This window comes from Camellia sinensis, chromosome 4 (assembly GCF_055761805.1).
Source record: "Camellia sinensis isolate YWXY chromosome 4, ASM5576180v1, whole genome shotgun sequence".
NCBI lineage: Eukaryota > Viridiplantae > Streptophyta > Magnoliopsida > Ericales > Theaceae > Camellia > Camellia sinensis.
In genome coordinates this window covers 190,578,712-190,597,931 of record NC_138964.1, presented here as the reverse complement: position 1 = coordinate 190,597,931, position 19,220 = coordinate 190,578,712, and the positions used below count along the sequence as shown (strand labels likewise).

Here is a 19,220-nt window from a genome sequence, read left to right as displayed (position 1 = left end):
GAATTCCAGATTGCACCTCCAAGCCAAAAACCAAGTTTAAATGCATCAAAACCGATCCTCTTGGGCTGAATTTCCAGAAAACACTTGTAAGCATACAAAATGACATGGTTCAAAGCTCAATTTTAAGAAATCAAAGCCCAAGGGTGTTTAACTCAAATCCAATTTCAAACCATTTTCAAGAACAATATGAACATGCAAACATGCATGAATTTAAATTATTTGGAAGTTCCAATTTGATGCTCTAAGGAGCCAATTGATCCAAAAACAAGTTGAAAACATGGACCATTACAAAATTATGGACATGCATGTACCATTTTACCATGAATTCAACTCAAAACTCAACAATTCAAACATGCAAGCATGAAATGAGCTCTATATCAACATGTATGAACTAAACCAAGACTTAACTCTACAATTGAAGCATGAATCATGCAAGAATCAATTCTATGACAACAGCAAGAAGATGAATGTCCTACCTTAGTCTTGTATTCAAGGTTTGGGAGCTCAAAGTAGCAATCTACACTTCAATTACCAAGCAATTCAAGATGAAATCCAAATTCTCTCACTCTCTCCCTCTCATGGTCGGCTATACACTCAAGAGAAAAGGCTGAGCAAATGTTTTGGTTATGTGTAATGAGCTCAAAGATGTATAGGTAGTGGCCATTCACCATGGCAAAATGGTAAATAAGTGCAACCTTGCATTAAGTCAATATTTAATCTAATTTAATCATACCTAAGCAGTTTTCAGATAAATATACCGTAAAATCACATAAATTATGATGATCATAAAACCTCAATCACTTCCGGATTCGGCCGCCGATAAGGCCTTCCATTAACGGTTTAAACATAAAACACAAACAGATCAAATAATCAATCCACAGATAGAATGCAAATTAACATACATACTCAGTCAATTCAGTTCCGGTTTTCAATCAGTCAGTTCAGTACTTTAAGCAGATTATTATCAGTTCAGTTATCAGTTATAATCAGTTCAGTTTAACGGTAATCAGTGTTTATCGGTAAGCAGTGGTGAGGGTTATTACAGTCTCCCCTCCTTATAAAGAGTTTAGTCCTCTAAACTCGAGTTATCTTCATTCTGGAAGAAAACAGGATTCAGTGGAAACAGTTCAGGATATCACTTAGCCATGTCATCTTCCCTTTCCTAAGTGGCATACACGCCACCATGGTTCTGCCAGTCAACTTTTACCAGCGGGATTTCTTTGTTTCTCAGTTTCTTGATCCGTCTGTTTACGATCTGTATAGGCCGTTCCTCGAAAGTGTAGTCATCACTCAACACTACCCGAGTAGGCTCAATTACATGGAAAGGATCCCGGAGGTAGTCTCTCAACATAGAAATGTGAAAGACGTTATGCATATGCTCCATTTCAGGAGGGAGTGCGACTTGATACGCCGCCGGATTAATTTTCTCAATAATCTCATACGGTCCGACGTATCTTGGTGCTAACTTGCCTTTGACTCCAAAACGAGTCTGGCCCTTCATTGGTGTCACCTTCACAAAAACGTGATCACCCACTTCATACTCTCTGTCTCGTCTTCTGACATCAGCATAACTCTTCTGTCGGCTCTGTGCAGTTTTCAATCTCTATTGTATCAGTTTCACTTTCTCAGTTGTTTCATAAACAATCTCGGGCCCAAGCAAAGGCCCATCTCCAACTTCTGCCTAGCAAATCGGAGATCTACATTTTTTGCCATACAATGCCTCGAAAGGCGCCATACCAATACTCGAATGGTAGCTGTTGTTGTAAGCGAATTCAACTAATGGCAGATGACTTTCCCAATCTCCCTGAAAATCAAGGACACAGATTCTCAGTAAATCCTCCAGAGTTTGGATGGTCCTTTCTGACTGTCCATCTGTCTGAGGATGATAAGCGCTACTCAGTCTCAGTTCAGTACCCAATGCGGTCTGTAGACTCTGCCAAAATCTCGATGTAAACTTCGAATCCCTGTCAGAAACAATAGACACAGGCACTCCATGCAGTCTCACAATTTCATCAATATAGATAACAGCCAATTTGTCCGCATTATAGATTGTCTTGACAGGTAAGAAGTGAGCAGATTTGGTTAGTCTATCAACAATAACCCAAATTGAATCCATACCTTTTCTGGAGCGAGGTAACCCAACGATAAAATCCATCATGATATGCTCCCATTTCCACTCTGGTATGGGTAGGGGTTGCAATAAGCCTGCGGGTCGTTGATGTTCGGCTTTAACTTGTTGGCAATGAAGACATTTCGATACAAAATCAGCAATTTCTTTCTTCATTCCCGGCCACCAGAAATTCAATTTCAGGTCTTGGTACATTTTCGTATTCCCTGGATGGATAGAAAACTTTGAATTGTGGCCCTCTTGCAGAACTCTTCTTTTCAGTTCAGTATCATTTGGTACACACAGTCTGTCTTGAAATTTCAGTACATTATTCTCAAATTTGAATCCCGGTCTCGGTTTAGATTCTCTTTCTTCGATGACCTTCTTAAAGAAGTCGTCCAGTTGCTGTTTCTCTTTAATCTCTTCAATCAGTGCCGGTTGGGTAGAAATAGCAGCTAAGGTTCCACCTTGTTCTCGTAAAACAACTTCAATTTCGGATTTTTCAAGGTCACAAAGTAACTCTTTCTGTCCGGTAAGCAAATATGCTAAGTTTCCAATCGATTTCCGGCTCAATGCATCGGCAACGGTATTGGCTTTTCCGGGATGATACAATATCTGTAGGTCATAATCTTTAATCAGTTCTAGCCATCTCCGCTGTCTCATGTTCAGTTCTTTCTATGTGAAGAAATATTTCAAACTCTTGTGGTCGGTGTATACTTCACACATCACCCCGTACAGATAGTGACGCCAGATTTTCAGTGCAAATACTACTGTAGCAAGTTCCAGATCATGGGTCAGGTAGTTCTTTTCATACGGTCTTAGTTGTCGGGAAACATAAGAAATTACTCTCCCATTCTGCATTAAAACACATCCCAAACCCTTATGAGAAGCATCACTAAACACAGTATAACCATCCGTACCTGAAGGTAAGGTAAGAACAGGTGCAGTCACTAATCGAGTTTTCAACTCCTAGAAAGCAGATTCTCTTTGGTCAGTCCAGTCAAATGATATCCCCTTCTGAGTCAGTTGAGTTAACGATAGAGCAATTTTGGAGAAATCTTTGACGAATCTTCTGTAATATCCAGCCAATCCCAAAAAGCTTCGGATTTCAGTCACATTTGTTGGTCTAGGCCAGTTCACTACAGCTTCGATTTTCTGCGGATCAACAGAAATTCCATCTTTGCTAACAACATGCCCCAAAAACATAACATGGTCAAGCCAAAATTCACATTTAAACAGTTTAGCATACAGTTTCTGTTCTCTTAAGGTTTGTAGGGCAAGTCTCAGATGATGTTCATGTTCTTCTATATTCTTGGAGTAAATCAATATGTCATCAATAAATACAACAATAAAATTGTCAAGGTATGGTTTAAAAATTCTGTTCATGAGGTCCATAAAAGCAGTTGGTGCGTTCGTGACTCCAAAAGGCATAACTAGGAATTCGTAATGGCCATACCTCGTTCTAAAAGCAGTTTTATCAATGTCTTCCGGTTTAACCTTCAGTTGATGATACCCCGATCTGAGATCAATCTTGGAGAACACTTGTGCACCCTGTAACTGATCAAATAAATCATCAATACGTGGCAATGGGTATTTATTTTTCACAGTTACCTTGTTCAATTCACGGTAATCAATGCACAGTCTTAGCGAGCCATCTTTCTTCTTTACAAACAAAACCGGTGCACCCCACGGTGAGGTACTAGGTCTGATGAACTTCTTGTCTAACAGCTCTTGCAATTGCACTTTCAGTTCTTTCAGTTCAGTTGGAGCCATTCGGTAAGGAGCTTTAGACACTGGCTGTGTTCCGGGAATCGCATCAACAGTAAATTCAATCTCCCTGTCAATCAAATCTCCTGGAAGATTATCTGGAAAAACATCTGGGAATTCTCTGACTATAGGAATATGGTTCACATTAGCATTATCATCAGTAGACACAGTCAATACAGAACACAGATATCCCTTACAGCCCTTTCTAATCAATTTTACAACTTTCACAGATGAAATCAAATACATGGGAGGTACTACTCCAACCCCATTAAACACAAATTCGGGCAAACCAGGTGGACGGAAAACAACTTGTTTGGTCACACAATCAATAGTGGCATGATATTTTTGTAACCAATCCATCCCCAATATTACATCAAAATGATCAATGTTCAATGGTAGTAAATCGATAAACAGATGCATGTCCCCAACAATGATTTCACATGCAGGGTACATATAAGCACATGCCATAGATCCCCCAACGGGTGATGATACAGCTAACAGATAGTTCATAGGTTCTAAGGGTCTATTCAATTTACGCGAAAAAGCATGCGACACATAAGAGTGCGTAGACCCCGAATCAATTAGTACATATGCATTTTGCGTACAGATAGAGAGGATACCTGACACAACGGTTTCAGTATTTTGCACGTCTCCCGGTACTAGGGCGAACACTCGGCCCTGCCTCATGGGCTCTTTCCCGGTAACTTTGGGGTTAGGCTTTGGTGCTACGGTTGAGGCTGCTGCGCATGGCGTAGCTTTGCTACTAACTTGTGGAGCAGAGGGGCAGTCTTTGACCATGTGACCCACCCTGCCACACCTGTAAATGGCTCCAGATATTTTGTAGCAGACCCCTTTGTGCTTCTTGCCACACTCCGAACAGGGTGGTATGAAACCACTTCCCTGGCTGGGGCTAGTTGTTGACCCCGTATTCTGTTTCTTATTCAATGGGTTATGCTTGCCTTTCTTGAATTTGAAACCCTGCCTCTAACCACGCCATTCCGACGTCGGTGTTTCAGTTTTCAGTGCTTCAATGTTTGACTTGGCCATCAATGCCCGGTCGAGAACACCCACAAAAGTCGGTAGTTTCAAAATATTTATTCGATCAAGTATTACAACATTAAGGCCACCCTCAAATTTCCTGGCCTTCTTGTAGTCAGTGTCCACCATGTGTGGTGCATATCTGGCAAGTTCAGTAAATTTTGTTTCATATTCCGCAACGGACATCGTGCCCTGCTTCAGCTGTTCAAATTCAGTCACTTTTCTATCCCTGATACACTGAGGGAAATACTTTTCAAAGAAGGCTCCTTTGAACTGAGCCCAAGTCATAACTGTATTTTCATTACGGATAAGCATCCACCACCTTCTAACTTCTTCTTGTAGGGTGAAGGTGGCTAACAATACTTTGTGTGCTTCAGAGCACGGGAAAACCTCAAATAGTTTCTCTGTCTTAAGAACCTACGCTTCAGCCTTCAATGGTTTGAGGCCTCCCTGAAAGGACGGCGGTTTCATTTTGCTGAATTTATGGGTGAGAGCAATAATATCCCCATCATTCACATTCACATTAGGTTCCGGCTGTACCGGAGGAGGAGGAGGTTGTTGGTTCTGTTGTTGTTCAAGTCTAGCAGTTATCAGTTCCATCATTCTTTCCATTCTTTCCATTCTTGCCTCGGTAGACGAGGATTCAGGTTCATTTGCATTGTCTATTTCACTATAATAATTATAACAGTTTTAAACATAAGCAGTCATTTGTTTAACAGTTTAACATGTTAGCATATATTCAGTCATAACATAACCATACACTTATCATGCTCATGAAATGTCCTAATCACTTTTCTAGGACACCCTATAGCTCATTTGGACACGTGCGTGCGATATGACTCGTGGTTAAGTATCGCTCTGATACCACTCTGTCACGACCCAAACCCGGCCCTATGGGTTTAGCACCGTAACCGGCCAGTAATCTGAGATTACCGAAGGCCTGGAGAACAATAATACAGTAAAACAGAGTACAGGGCCCGGCGGAAGCCAATACAGTAATTAAATAATGTCCATTGAGCTGTGATAGTCTGCATGCCAAAAAGATTTTTCATGCATTCATACATACAACAGTACAGTCTATACAAAATTTACAGTCACATAGTACAGGGACCTAATCCCTTGATAACAGTACAGTAGCAGCTGACAGTCTATACAGTAAACCAAACAGTAAGACAGACGGGGGAAAACAAAACACCCCAAAGCCATCGCAGTAGGCTCGGAACCTCACAGTGAGGCACGAAGGCTGGCTTGACAAAACTGGAGTAACCCTGACGCCTCTAGCCGCGGTCTGGTGCCTGTACACCTACATATATATATGAGCAGTGAGCTAAAGCCCAGTGAATAACATAATGCGTAAAGAGGTTAAGAATGAATGTCCTTACAGTATGAAAACAGTTCATTTAAACAGTATTTCAGTAGTTCAGTCAGTACAGTCGTATGTGGTACACCCATTAGCATAACAGTACAGTAAGCAGTAGGTCTTAAAAGACCGAACAGTAGTGATGGCCATCAGTCAGTAAACAGTAGTGGTTCCAACAAGGGAACCGACAGAGAATTCTGTCTCAGTAACAGTAAACAGTAGGTGCCAAGGATGCCACAATACAGTTCAGAATATAGGACATACATTCATTCAGTTAACAGTAATCAGTTCAGAAAACAGTACAGTTCAGTTGTTCAGAAGATAATCATTTGTGAACATATCTTTACACAATCGTTACTCACAGAGTTCGGGCTACAATATGCTAGAGCGTGCCTCTCCAGTCGTCAACCCTACACAGTTAACAGATTGAACACACTAAGCTACACAGTTGGGAAAGATAGTAACTTAACCCCTAATGTCTCGGTGTGTTCTACATCTATGCCCTCAATGAGATGCCTTAAACTAGGCCTAAGAATGCCTCGGATGGGATGAGGATGCCAAGATGTACTCAAAAAGCAGTTTCAGAATTTTCAGACAAACAGAGTCCCGCTCGAGCGCAGGTTTCCCCGCTCGAGCGGTCATGCAACAAAGGTACACGCTCGAGCGTCAACTTTCCCGCTCGAGCGTACTGTAAAAGTTCTGGATGGGTGAAATCTCCGCTCGACGCCCGCTCGAGCTTGAGACACAATCCTCCGCTCGAGCGTCCAATCCTCCGCTCAAGCGGACTGTAAAACAGTGCAGAGATACTGGATGCTCGGATTCCACGCTCGAGCGCCACTTTCCCCACTCGAGCGGAAGTGCAAAATCTGGGAATTCCAGATTGCACCTCCAAGCCAAAAACCAAGTTTAAATGCATCAAAACCGATCCTCTTGGGCTGAATTTCCAGAAAACACTTGTAAGCATACAAAATGACATGGTTCAAAGCTCAATTTTAAGAAATCAAAGCCCAAGGGTGTTTAACTCAAATCCAATTTCAAACCATTTTCGAGAACAATATGAACATGCAAACATGCATGAATTTAAATGATTTGGAAGTTCCAATTTGATTCCCTAAGGAGCCAATTGATCCAAAAACAAGTTGAAAACATGGACCATTACAAAATTATGGACATGCATGTACCATTTTACCATGAATTCAACTCAAAACTCAACAATTCAAACATGCAAGCATGAAATGAGCTCTATATCAACATGTATGAACTAAACCAAGACTTAACTCTACAATTGAAGCATGAATCATGCAAGAATCAATTCTATGACAACAGCAAGAAGATGAATGTCCTACCTTAGTCTTGTATTCAAGGTTTAGGAGCTCAAAGTAGCAATCTACACTTCAATTACCAAGCAATTCAAGATGAAATCCAAATTCTCTCACTCTCTCCCTCTCATGGTCGGCTATACACTCAAGAGAAAAGGCTGAGCAAATGTTTTGGTTATGTGTAATGAGCTCAAAGATGTATAGGTAGTGGCCACTCACCATGGCAAAATGGTAAATAAGTGCAACCTTGCATTAAGTCAATATTTAATCTAATTTAATCATACCTAAGCAGTTTTCAGATAAATATACCGTAAAATCACATAAATTATGATGATCATAAAACCTCAATCACTTCCGGATTCGGCCGCCGATAAGGCCTTCCATTAACGGTTTAAACATAAAACACAAACAGATCAAATAATCAATCCACAGATAGAATGCAAATTAACATACATACTCAGTCAATTCAGTTCCGGTTTTCAGTCAGTCAGTTCAGTACTTTAAGCAGATTATTATCAGTTCAGTTATCAGTCATAATCAGTTCAGTTTAACGGTAATCAGTGTTTATCGGTAAGCAGTGGTGAGGGTTATTACACATGCATACTTGTTTTTCAACTGCTTGACATCATATTTTTTACCAGTTTTTTTTTTCAAATTTCTTGGCCAAAGACTTATACCCAGCACTGGTCAAAACCATGAATGGTCGGTTGCCCTCAACAATCTCATCGGCAATAAGCTGTAGGAAAAGCTGTGTGGATCCAGAATCCCACACAACTTTGTGAACATTTTGGCTGTCGGCAAGAACGTTAGCTCGAGCACTTCCAACTCCTTTATTTTTGGCAATGGTATGTGGTGAACTTCGTGTGGAATCCATACCGACAATGCAACTGATAAATTAAAGCATAAGTACCTTATAAATGTATGTGTATCACTCACCTAAACGAATGGGCGCAAAAAAGGAAAATTATTAATTTTCACATTCATTTACACATAAAATTAAGATGAACTGACAAACAATTTTGTAGATCGAAACAACCATTCCATTACACATCATTGACAACGACTTGTAGCTATCATGTCCACAACAAACATAAGTCATTACAATACTAGCTTTGTTAGGGTGTTACAAGACACTTGGAACATTTTCACATACGTAACAATAAGATTACAACTACAATGCATAGCACAGAAATATGCAACGTTTGTTTCATGTTAATGACATCATCCGTACGTGGCGGAGTAAGACTCTATGTTCAGTTGCCTAGGTTCGTCGCACCAACCAATCCAACTTAAACATGGCTGACGAAATGTATGTATAAAGCTATTAGTAAACTGGTTTAAAAGAAATGACAATATGTTACAAAAAAAAATAGGGTGTACTCACCACAGGATTTGGACACGCAATGTAAGCTTGTCCTGGATTTTTGTGAGATCTGAAAATCTTGACAACACATTGACCGTAGCCACAGACACACGTACGACGTGGCCATGGAGTAGATGTGCCACTTGACATAAAAGAAGCCATGCTTTGTTTTGTAACATAGATGAATAGTAGACAAACATAAGGTGTAAGACAATGTATGGTACATCTTCGTGAATAACTTGTGTGCTTGTCGTATATGATATCTGTGGTAATGAGATGGTTATGTCTTACAGGATTTGTTAACATACACCCTGCTGCACTTAACTACATAATTGGTTTACCACTACTGTTTATGGCATAAATACAATAACACATACCTACCAATGCATAGACACACATACATGTATAGGATTACATACACATAAGCAACATTCTCCAATGGACCCAATCCAAGAGAATTGAAAAAGAATGCTCATTGTTTTTCGTTTAATAGTTAGGAAAGTGTTACTAATCCAACATAATTGAAATGACTAAAATTAACACATTATAATAACGAAAAAAGAAACCAGCATTCGTAACGAGGAGTTGTTCAGTTAGTTACTTGACTATTTAATTATGATTACATTGAAGACCAGGCAGAAACACATATACAAAGTACTAGACAGTTCAGGCGAAGGCACAACTATTGGGTGGTGAAAGAGCAAACAACAACAAATAGTCACAGATCACAAAAAAACCAAGAATTGCTAACAGATTTCAAAGACAAAATAAAAAAAAAAAAAACAAAATTTAACAAATTCAAATGTTGTGCTCTGTTTTGTCTGTATTTTAAAAAATGCTTGTCCAACCTAAATCCAGATACAACCAACTACTGGATAGTAGGTCCACTAAGTTAAGAAAAAAATAAAAATAAAGCATTGTTAACAGATGTTGAAGAAAATATGGTTCACATTCTGCAATTTAGAAAATGGTAACAGATGTAAGAAATTAACAAATAAATTGAATTGCTCTGTTCAGTTCAAGAACTAACAAATAAATGACATTCAATTGCTCTGTCCAGTTCACCAAGAAGCAAAACCATTTGCAGTGTGAGTTGAAAAAAATTGTGTTCAACGACTAACAACAAACAAGGAGAAGAAAAAAAAAACAAAAAGGAAAAAAAAAATTAAAAAAAAAACAGTTTGACGTCCACCGCGTTACAAAAAAAATTAAAAAAATTCCACAACTTTGCACAAATATTGGTAACACATAACAAGGGAATTAAGAAAAAACCCAACAACAAATTTAAAAAAAAAAAACAAAAAAAAACAAAAAAACACTAGGTTGCAACCCTGTTCAGTTCATCCACAACATGTCACAATCAGGTACATCGACTTCGGTTTTAAACCACCATTGACACCAACAAAACCTTTTTACCAGTAATCGAATAGAAGAACGACAGATTTTCAACATGCACACAAGAAACAAGTGACATCTTGTGCAAGGAGACGAAAACCTTAAAATAGAGCGAGTTATGTGTACTAGAGATGCAATGACGGCACAATGTTACGCGTCAAGGATGGTCGATGCGTTGACGAAGCACTGTAGGCCTGGATCGGTCGTCCAATGTTGTGTCGTCGTCTCTCCCTCTCTAGTTCTTCTTCGTCGTCGTCTGGTTTGTGTGTTTCATTAGGAAACGAAACCCTACCAAATACATGTAAACGTGCATAAAATTGTATAGGGGGTATTTTCATCATTCTCCATTCCTACACGTGCTTCCCAACACACGTGTTTGAGCGTTTGTCTGTTTGTGATTTTATATCCCATTTTTGTCGTCTTGTGCTTATATAGTCCTAAAACATTTGCCAAACCACAGCTTAGTTACATGAGATGGAATAACTTCTACAAACCAAAATTTTTTTATCAAAAAATTATTTATAAAATACAGTTGGTGGTTGAGATTATTATAAATGGAGGTGCCATCACCTAAGTATTAAATCTAGACCATTTATAAATTTTCTAAGTAAAATTGTAAGTTTGGATTCTAATTTCATAATTTTTTCTCATGATTGATATGCATTGAAATGTAGAAGCTCAAGCCACCATTATAAGCAAGCTCAATTATAGTAGCTTTATTACAAGGCCTTATAATGCATTGGCATTAATACACTACATTTATGACAAAGAAAATCTAAATTATACTGATTTTTTTATATAGGTAAAAGGACAATACATGGTGGACAGAGTGTGGACGTGGTTTCAACCGCCCACATTAAGTGACTTTCTTGATGATGAGGGTGGGACATATTTTTAGGTAAATTACGTGGTCAAGGTTGTTAGTCGATGTGTTATATGGGCGAATTATGGTGCTGAGATATGGTGTGATAATATTAGAATTTGAGATATTTGAATAGAGGACTGGAGTTCTAGATGACATCAAATTACCTATTTGGATAGAGATGGGATTCTAGAAGGAGTTCATCTTAATCTGAATAGTGTGAGTTGTGATAAATGTTATCATTGTAAAGGATAGAGTCCCATGAAGTAAGACTTCTAGAGGAAGTTGGATACTGATCATTATAAAAGTAAGGCAGCCTCGCGGGTCTAAGGTATGCTTTAAGGTTGTGCTTCAGACCCCCAGTGACGTGGCGCACTAGGGTTGGCCGAAAATCAAAAAAAAAAAAAAAAAACAGTTTTTTTGGTCCAATAGGAGCCGACCCCCAGCACCCCCAGCTGGGGGTCTAAGGCATTTTTGTATGCTTTATTTGAGATGCTTTTTATGCTTTGACTTGTGAGTTGAATACTTGATTTGATATCTTTGAGAGATTACTGACTTGAGTGTCCCCAAGTGGACGAACCACCGCGGTATTCTCATCTTCTTGTTGGCAGGTGTTGGACTTAATCTATTCTGTCGGTACTCTCTAGCTGAGTTCTCCCTTTGGTTATGTGGTCGGAAATCAACACGCACACTCAGACCAAATAAATTTCATTTCATTATGACACATTATCAATATTCATTATACCATCTTATGCAGTTTGGCTATAACAGCAATCTACTGATGTTTTTTTTAATCACACATGATAAGTGTTCTTTATACATTAATATTAGATGTATATAAAATATTTTTAAAATACATAAAAATATTAAAAAGTATATTAATTTCAACAAAAGTATATTAAGTAAAAATGTCTTGTATTCTTTAGTTTTTTTGTCATTTAGTTGTCCACTAGAGACACTTATTAGTAAAACTTTTTTTAATTATTAATTTCATAACAAAAGTATGCATGTAACCAACTAAAACAATGAGGAAGTTTACATTCATACAAGTCAAATAAAAATCAAACTAAAAATATCTACAAAATAAATAAGATTTTCATATGTCAAAAATTTATTAAAATGATGTGACAATAATATTTTTACAATTATAAGCAATAACAGTAAGTATTCTAAAGTGAAACATAAAATCGAAAGTCACTTCTTGAACCTTCAGTTGTCTTCAATAATATTACACTTGTATTTTCGTACCACATTAGTATCTCATATTATAATATATAAGAGTTTTAAAGATCAAATTTTTTGATTTTTAAAAATAAAAATTTTGTTGCAAAAGACATTTAGGGACTAATTTCTATCATCGTAAGGATAGTCGCTAAAAATGTCACTAATAAATACACTTTTAGAGACAAAATAATTTAGTCTCAAAATGATTTATTTTTTGATATACAAAATTTTGTCCCAAAAAGATAATAATTCATCACTAATATCTAATTTTCGTTACTAAAAATTTAATAACAACACTTTTTGCAAAAATATTTAATTTCTAAAAAATAATTTTATTCTTAAATTTTAATCTCTGAAATCTTGATTTTTTGTGGTGTCATCTTATCGAAATTATTGATATAATGTGGGTTCTATACGTAAGCTCCACAAATATTCAAATGGTGCGAATGTGCCAGATGAAGTGGTGTGAAAAATGTGATATGAAAAAATAGTATGTGTGATATTATTGAATTATCTTATATTTAGACACCACAAAACTCAATAGAGCCACAAAAAATCTATGTTTGGTTTGAATTTCTAGAGTGATTGTGGGAAAAAAAATTTAGAAAATTTGTTTGGTTTGTAAATTTTTCAAAATTACTTTTTCTCTCTTACCTATCAATCAATCACTTTTTTTCTCTCATCTCTCTTTTTCAATCACTTTTTTTTTCACACACATCTACTCAATTATAACAAAATATCAAATCATTACAAACTCTCAAACTCCAAAACTACTTTCAAAATACACAACCAAACAAATCAAAAAAATTTCTAAACTCTCTCCCCAAAATAATTTTAAAAAACTACTCTCTAAAAAACAAACCAAAGAAACTCTAAATCTCATAGTTTTATTGAAGAATACTGATATAAACATTTTCACTCGCGGTTGAAACTCAACACATGACCAGAGTGATTGAGTTGACTAGAAAGAATTGACATACACCACTCCTAAAATCATGCTTATAATTGCACTTATAATTATGACACATAATTAGCAAATGGACCAAAATCAAGAGAAACTTTCTTATAACTCACATAACCAATAACTACAATATATAAATGAAAATAAACCATGAAGTAAGGGATCTTAATTATCTTTTAGGTTTCTCTCATCATTATTGAGTATCTTGAGATTATTAAAGAAAATACTAGACATTAAACTTGAGTGTTAAGGCTCCATTTGTTTCACTGGATATAAAATAGAGGGTATAATATGATGTGAGATTTAATCAGGATATATAATGAATAGGATATAGGTATTGGATAGTATATCCCAAGTCATATTTGTTGACTTGATATATAAGATTGGATATATGTTATGCATGTTTGTTTTATAAAATGTATTGTGGGATATAACAAGTAATTTCCAAGATTGCCCTCATAATATTATATTATATTAAATTAAATAATATTATATTATATTAAATTCAAAAATTATATTAAATTATATTATATTATATTAAATTAAATTCTAAATTAAATTAAATAATATTACAATATATTAAATTCAAAATTTGTATTAAATTAAATAATATTATATTAAATTAAATTAAATTCAATAATATTTATATTAAATTAAATTCAATAATTATATTAAATTAAATTAAATTCAATTCAATAATATTATATTAAATTAAATTCAAAATTTGTATTAAATTATATTATATTAAATTAAATTAAATTAAATTAAATAATATTATGTTATATTATATTAAATTCAATAATATTTATATTATATTAAATTCAATAATTATATTATATTAAATTCAAAAAAATAAATTATATTATGTTAGATAGACAAAATGGTAAATTGAACTTTTTACATCATATCCCAACCAAGGGGATATGATATAATGGAGGAGGTGGTATTGTATATCCTCCACTTTTGGGGGATATACAATTCCATCGAATATTATATCCCCTTCAAAAAAAAATTACAAACATGAAACATATAAATTTCATCAGATATAATATTCAATTCCAATCTTCGTATCCCCAATAAAACAGGGCCTAAAAGAGGCTTGGATCGTCACCACAACAGTGCCACACTGATAGTTTTTGTGCCTCGTACAAGCGATGGACGGATATCTATCCAAGCCATGTGGAGAATTGCATCAACAAATACCATACCTATATTTTAAGTGACAAACAAGTGATCACTTGTATGATCCGTATTCCCATTGATCTTGAAGTTGACAAGACCATTTTTGCAAAAAAAATCACTTTTATTTTTTCAAAAATTCGCAAGATAAAATAAAGGACAAATTACATATACCTCTCTCGAGATTTAGTTAAATTATAGATACTCCTGAGGTTTCGGAAATTACATCCCGCCCCCTGAGGTTTGTATTTTCATAACAATTTGCCCCCTGAGGTTTATATTTCATAACAAATTACCCCCTAATTTCTTATGCAAATATAGCATTCAGGGGAGAATTCGTAATTTCTCAAACCTTAGGGGTATCTGTAATTTAGCAAACCTCGAGGGGGTATATGTAATTTGCCCTAAAATAAAAATGAGACTATGTTTATTCTCCTCACTATTTATTTGGCACGAAACCTTTAGGCCCCGTTTATTTTGGGAGATAAAATAGAGAGGATTGATAGTGAGAGGATTAATAGTGAGGGGATTGTTAGTGAGGGGATTGATAATGAAAAATTGTTAAATTATTTTTATATAAAATAATAAAAAATATAAAAAATTAAACATTATATTTAAAAAAAATTCCCAATATATAAAAAATAAAAAAAACTTCTAATCCCCTCACTATTTTCTATTATCATCTCTACCTCCTCCTTAGCAATCCCCCTTCCAAGGGTATTAGTAATACCAAGGGACTAATAATTCCAAGGCTACCTCTGCAAACAAACAATGACATTAGTAATATATTGGTATTACTAGTCCCAATACCCTCTCTATAACAATACCCTCTCTATAACCTAAAACAAACGAGGCCTTACAGTATTGCTCCATAACTTACCGTGTTTAATTCATCAAAAAAAACTTTTAGATGGTGGATTTTAGAGACAAGTTTTAACTACAATTTTACTCACCATACCAATTACTTTTCTCATTTTAACATTGTAATTGGAAATAGTTTACAAACACTAAGGTCTCGTTTGGGAACATATTTTTTTAGTAATTTTTTAATTTTTTTGTTAAAATATGATGTAAAAAAAAACTAGTATGTTTAGGATGACTTTTTGACTTTTTACGAAAAGATGCGCAAAAAGTAAAGAGAAAAAAAAATCTTTAACTTTTTAGTATGAATTATTAGCTTTTTAATTTTTTTTAGTAACTTTTTTACTAAAAAATCACTTACCAACGAGGCCTAAAGGACCTAAAATTAATTGTAAAAATTCAATATAACAACGATATTACATTAACACCAACCTTCAATTGAAAAAATCCGCCTTTAAAATCGGCAGCTTTAAGTTTTTTTTTTTTTTATCTCCAAAAGTAAGTTTGACTTTGGCCAAACAATGAAAATAAAAGTTCACAAAAGTGAAATCAATCATCAGATGGAAAATATTGGTCATCCATTTCCTTTTATATTACAAAGAAAATGAAACCCTCTTATGTGTAAGATAATAATTTGGTACTAAAGCTATTAAGTAAATCTATTCACATACACATTTCGGTGTCACTGATCCAAAAGAAGAAATATACAAAAAGAAATGACCTTTTTTTCTTCTCTAGTAATTCTTAACTGTAATTAACTGTTCTCTTGTACAACAGAGCCAAAAATAGATCCTTTATGTGATCTTTTAATAACTGTGTTATCTATACAACAACCATGCCCCATCTTTAAGTGCGTTGCAAGAGTATCTGTACCATACTCTTTCCGGTCATTGATTTTGATAACATAACAATATGATGGAGAGTGGGATAGATGATCTTGCTTCTCTTTTACTACCATTTACAACTAAGTAAACAGTCTTCCGGCTTTCATCTCTGCTCTCTCTGAATTGTTTCTCACCAACCAAAATCTGCAAAAGCAAAAGCAGCAGACATTTGCCAAGGAATTTAAAAATAGAAAAAGAGAAACAAAAGGTATATTATTTTGGACTTTCTATACAGTTATTCACTAATATATTGGCCGATACTGTCTGTTTTGGAGATGGACCGATGTTTAATTGTATGTTCACTGATACTGAACATATCCCGATACATGTTCTATATTACATACCTTAAGAGTCAAGAAAATATGGTGTTTTGAGCAGATCATAAGGTGCCCAGAGAGCATCCAAAGGACATGGGCAGTTCGCATCGAGTCTCACCCACGGCTTCCCCTTCCCACTCCAATGCAGAAGGCTTACCGGACCGAGGTGCAAATCTCGACAAAGTCCCCGGAAATTATCTCCTCCGAGCCCATGTTGGTTCCACCTATGATCCACCGGAGCAATATTCCCGGCAAAAACCAGCAAAAATGGCGGTAAAGAACCCAATTCATAAATCCTCATTCTCTTCTGCAACTCCATCCATTCGACAATCTTCCTAGTATAGTCCCCATCTCTCCATCTCTCGAGATCAATAACCATCACACCCGTGTTGAAATAACAGGCTTTTCGACCCGTAAATGTCGAGGAAAGAGATGGGTTGGACCAAAACGACGGCGTAAAGTAGGACGTGAAGTTGGCGTTGCAGTACTCCGGCGCGGCGAGGACGCGGCGGCGGAGCGGCGTGGCGGCGAGTTTGGCGATGTCATCGACGAGGACGAGGTCGGAGTCGAGGTAGACGATTTTTCGGACGCATTCGGGGAGGAGATCGGCGAGGTAGTTGCGAGCATAGTTGAGAGGGGAATCGAGCGCCGCCCGGATGGAGGTGGAGATGAGGCCGGCCACGGCGGCCGTGTTGAAGTGGTAGAGGCGGAAGTTGAGGGAAGGGAAGGATTGGGAAATGGTGAGGCGGAGGAGGCGGTGGTGGCGGGTGGCGGCGGAGGCGGTGGTGATGAAGTGGAAGTGGGTGTTTTCCGGGCAGGAGGAGTGTTGGAGGACGGAGAGAACGGCGGCCATGGAGCCGCGGAGGTACGTGGCGTCAAGGGTCATTGCCACGTGTACTGCATTATCTGAGCAAATTGAATAAGTGTTTGTTTCAGATTGTGGAGGACAAATGGGGGAGTTGTAGAACTGAGGTGCTTCTCTGAATTGCTGTTGAGAGGAGGCTGTGTTTGAGAGAATTAAGAGGAGAGAGGTGATGATGATAATTGGTGTGGGCATCATTTGGGGTGCCATTGCAAAGAAAAGTTGCTCAAGAGTTCATATTTAGGTCGGCCAAGTCTTGGTGTATATTCACTTTGTGGAATTATTTGAACTTCTAATAATTCAGGCCTAGCTTTATTAATCCTACTCTACTTCAAATAAATGGTGTGTATTTTTTTTAGAAATTGTTATTATAAATTAATAAATTTTATAATTTTTTGTTACTTCTTAATTTGGCACGTAACCATTTTCAGACATGTAAATGTCAGTGAGGTGAGATGTCATATTTAAACAAATTAAGTGATATCAATTTCTCATAATAATCTAACTCTATCGATTTACTAACAAACATCCTAGTGTATGGCCACAAAAAATATAGTGCACCTATGTATCACGTCATTGAATTTAACTCTACTTTTTTTTTTCTTTTTTCTTTTTTCTTTTTTTATAAAATTTAACTCTACTAACATATTAACATCTTATTATGTGGTAATGTGGCACCTCTCTATCTATTTATGAAATGGACTTAGAGCCCCTTGAGTTTGCCATCTGGATTGAAGGTGTGTGAGTAATTTTCTGATCACACTGTCCGTTTAATAATCAGCTAGAGAGCATTGGCAGAATAGATGACTTCAATTAACCTGTAACAGAAAGAAAAGGCTCCGGCAGTGGCTCTTTCACCCGGGGGCGCTCCGACGATCAAGTCAGTATATATCTCCAAGATAATCAAGTGCTAAACTCACTACTTAAAGCATAAATTGCATACCTTAGACCCACGGGGGTGCCTCTCTTTTATAGTTTACTTAATCCTAGTCCCACAAGAAGCTTGACTTCTATGGATTCCAATTTAGTACTTACTTTGGACTCTTCAAGAGATAAAGATAAACTCCCTAAGAGCTTTATCAGCATCTTAACTAAGTCTCCTCTTTATCTTACGACTCTTGTCCCTTATCTTTTATCCTGTTATCTCGGATTCCGATATCTTCGGAGATAACCTCGGCCTTGCCGAGATAACCTCGGCATCACGACCAGGGCACGTGACACCCCGACTGACACGTCGGCGTCACCTTGCCATGTGTTAGTACTCATAAAATATATCCCTACAACTGCCTCCTAGGTTCTATTACCTCAGCATTCTGAGGTAATGGAACCTATATCATTCTGTTCTTCCAGTACGTCGGTTTTCAGTACTTTAGCCGAGATCATTATTTTGGCCGATATCCTTTTATTGAAGAACAAGAATTCCAAGAACCCTTCCACGCGTATGAGCTGTCATACACCATAATTCAACCGTTTCTAACCACGCGTTTCTTTCTCACTGGTTCATGCTTGTGACGCGCCCGTAAGCCGTCTCTTTCTCACGTGCGCCGTCTGACGTATGCGTTCTTCTAGGTGTATTGATTACTTTTTTGCCGCCGTTTTCATTTTTGACAAAATCTTTCCCCCTTTCTTCACTTTTCCACTTCTGCATCTGATTTCTCTTGCTTTTTCTCTCTCTAAACTTTTTCTTTCAAATCCGCCATTGCTTAAGCTCCAAGCTCCGC

At 36.8% G+C, this 19,220-nt stretch overlaps 1 protein-coding gene across 1 annotated transcript; it reads right to left on the bottom strand.

Moving 5' to 3' along the window:
• Positions 1-16,079: 16,079 nt before the first annotated feature.
• LOC114261948 (putative galacturonosyltransferase-like 1) lies at positions 16,080-17,795 on the bottom strand. Its single transcript, XM_028202274.2, has 2 exons — positions 16,665-17,795; positions 16,080-16,464 (listed from the first exon to the last, which is right to left on the bottom strand). Exon 1 carries the CDS (start codon positions 17,707-17,709, stop codon positions 16,666-16,668), a length of 1,044 nt encoding a protein of 347 aa, XP_028058075.2. The 5' UTR covers positions 17,710-17,795; the 3' UTR covers positions 16,080-16,464; position 16,665.
• Between the last annotated feature and the right edge of the window lie 1,425 nt (positions 17,796-19,220).

Coding starts and splice junctions, on each gene's coding strand:
- LOC114261948 (XM_028202274.2), bottom strand. CDS start 17,709: ATGGCACCCCAAATGATGCCCACACCAATTATCATCATCACCTCTCTC.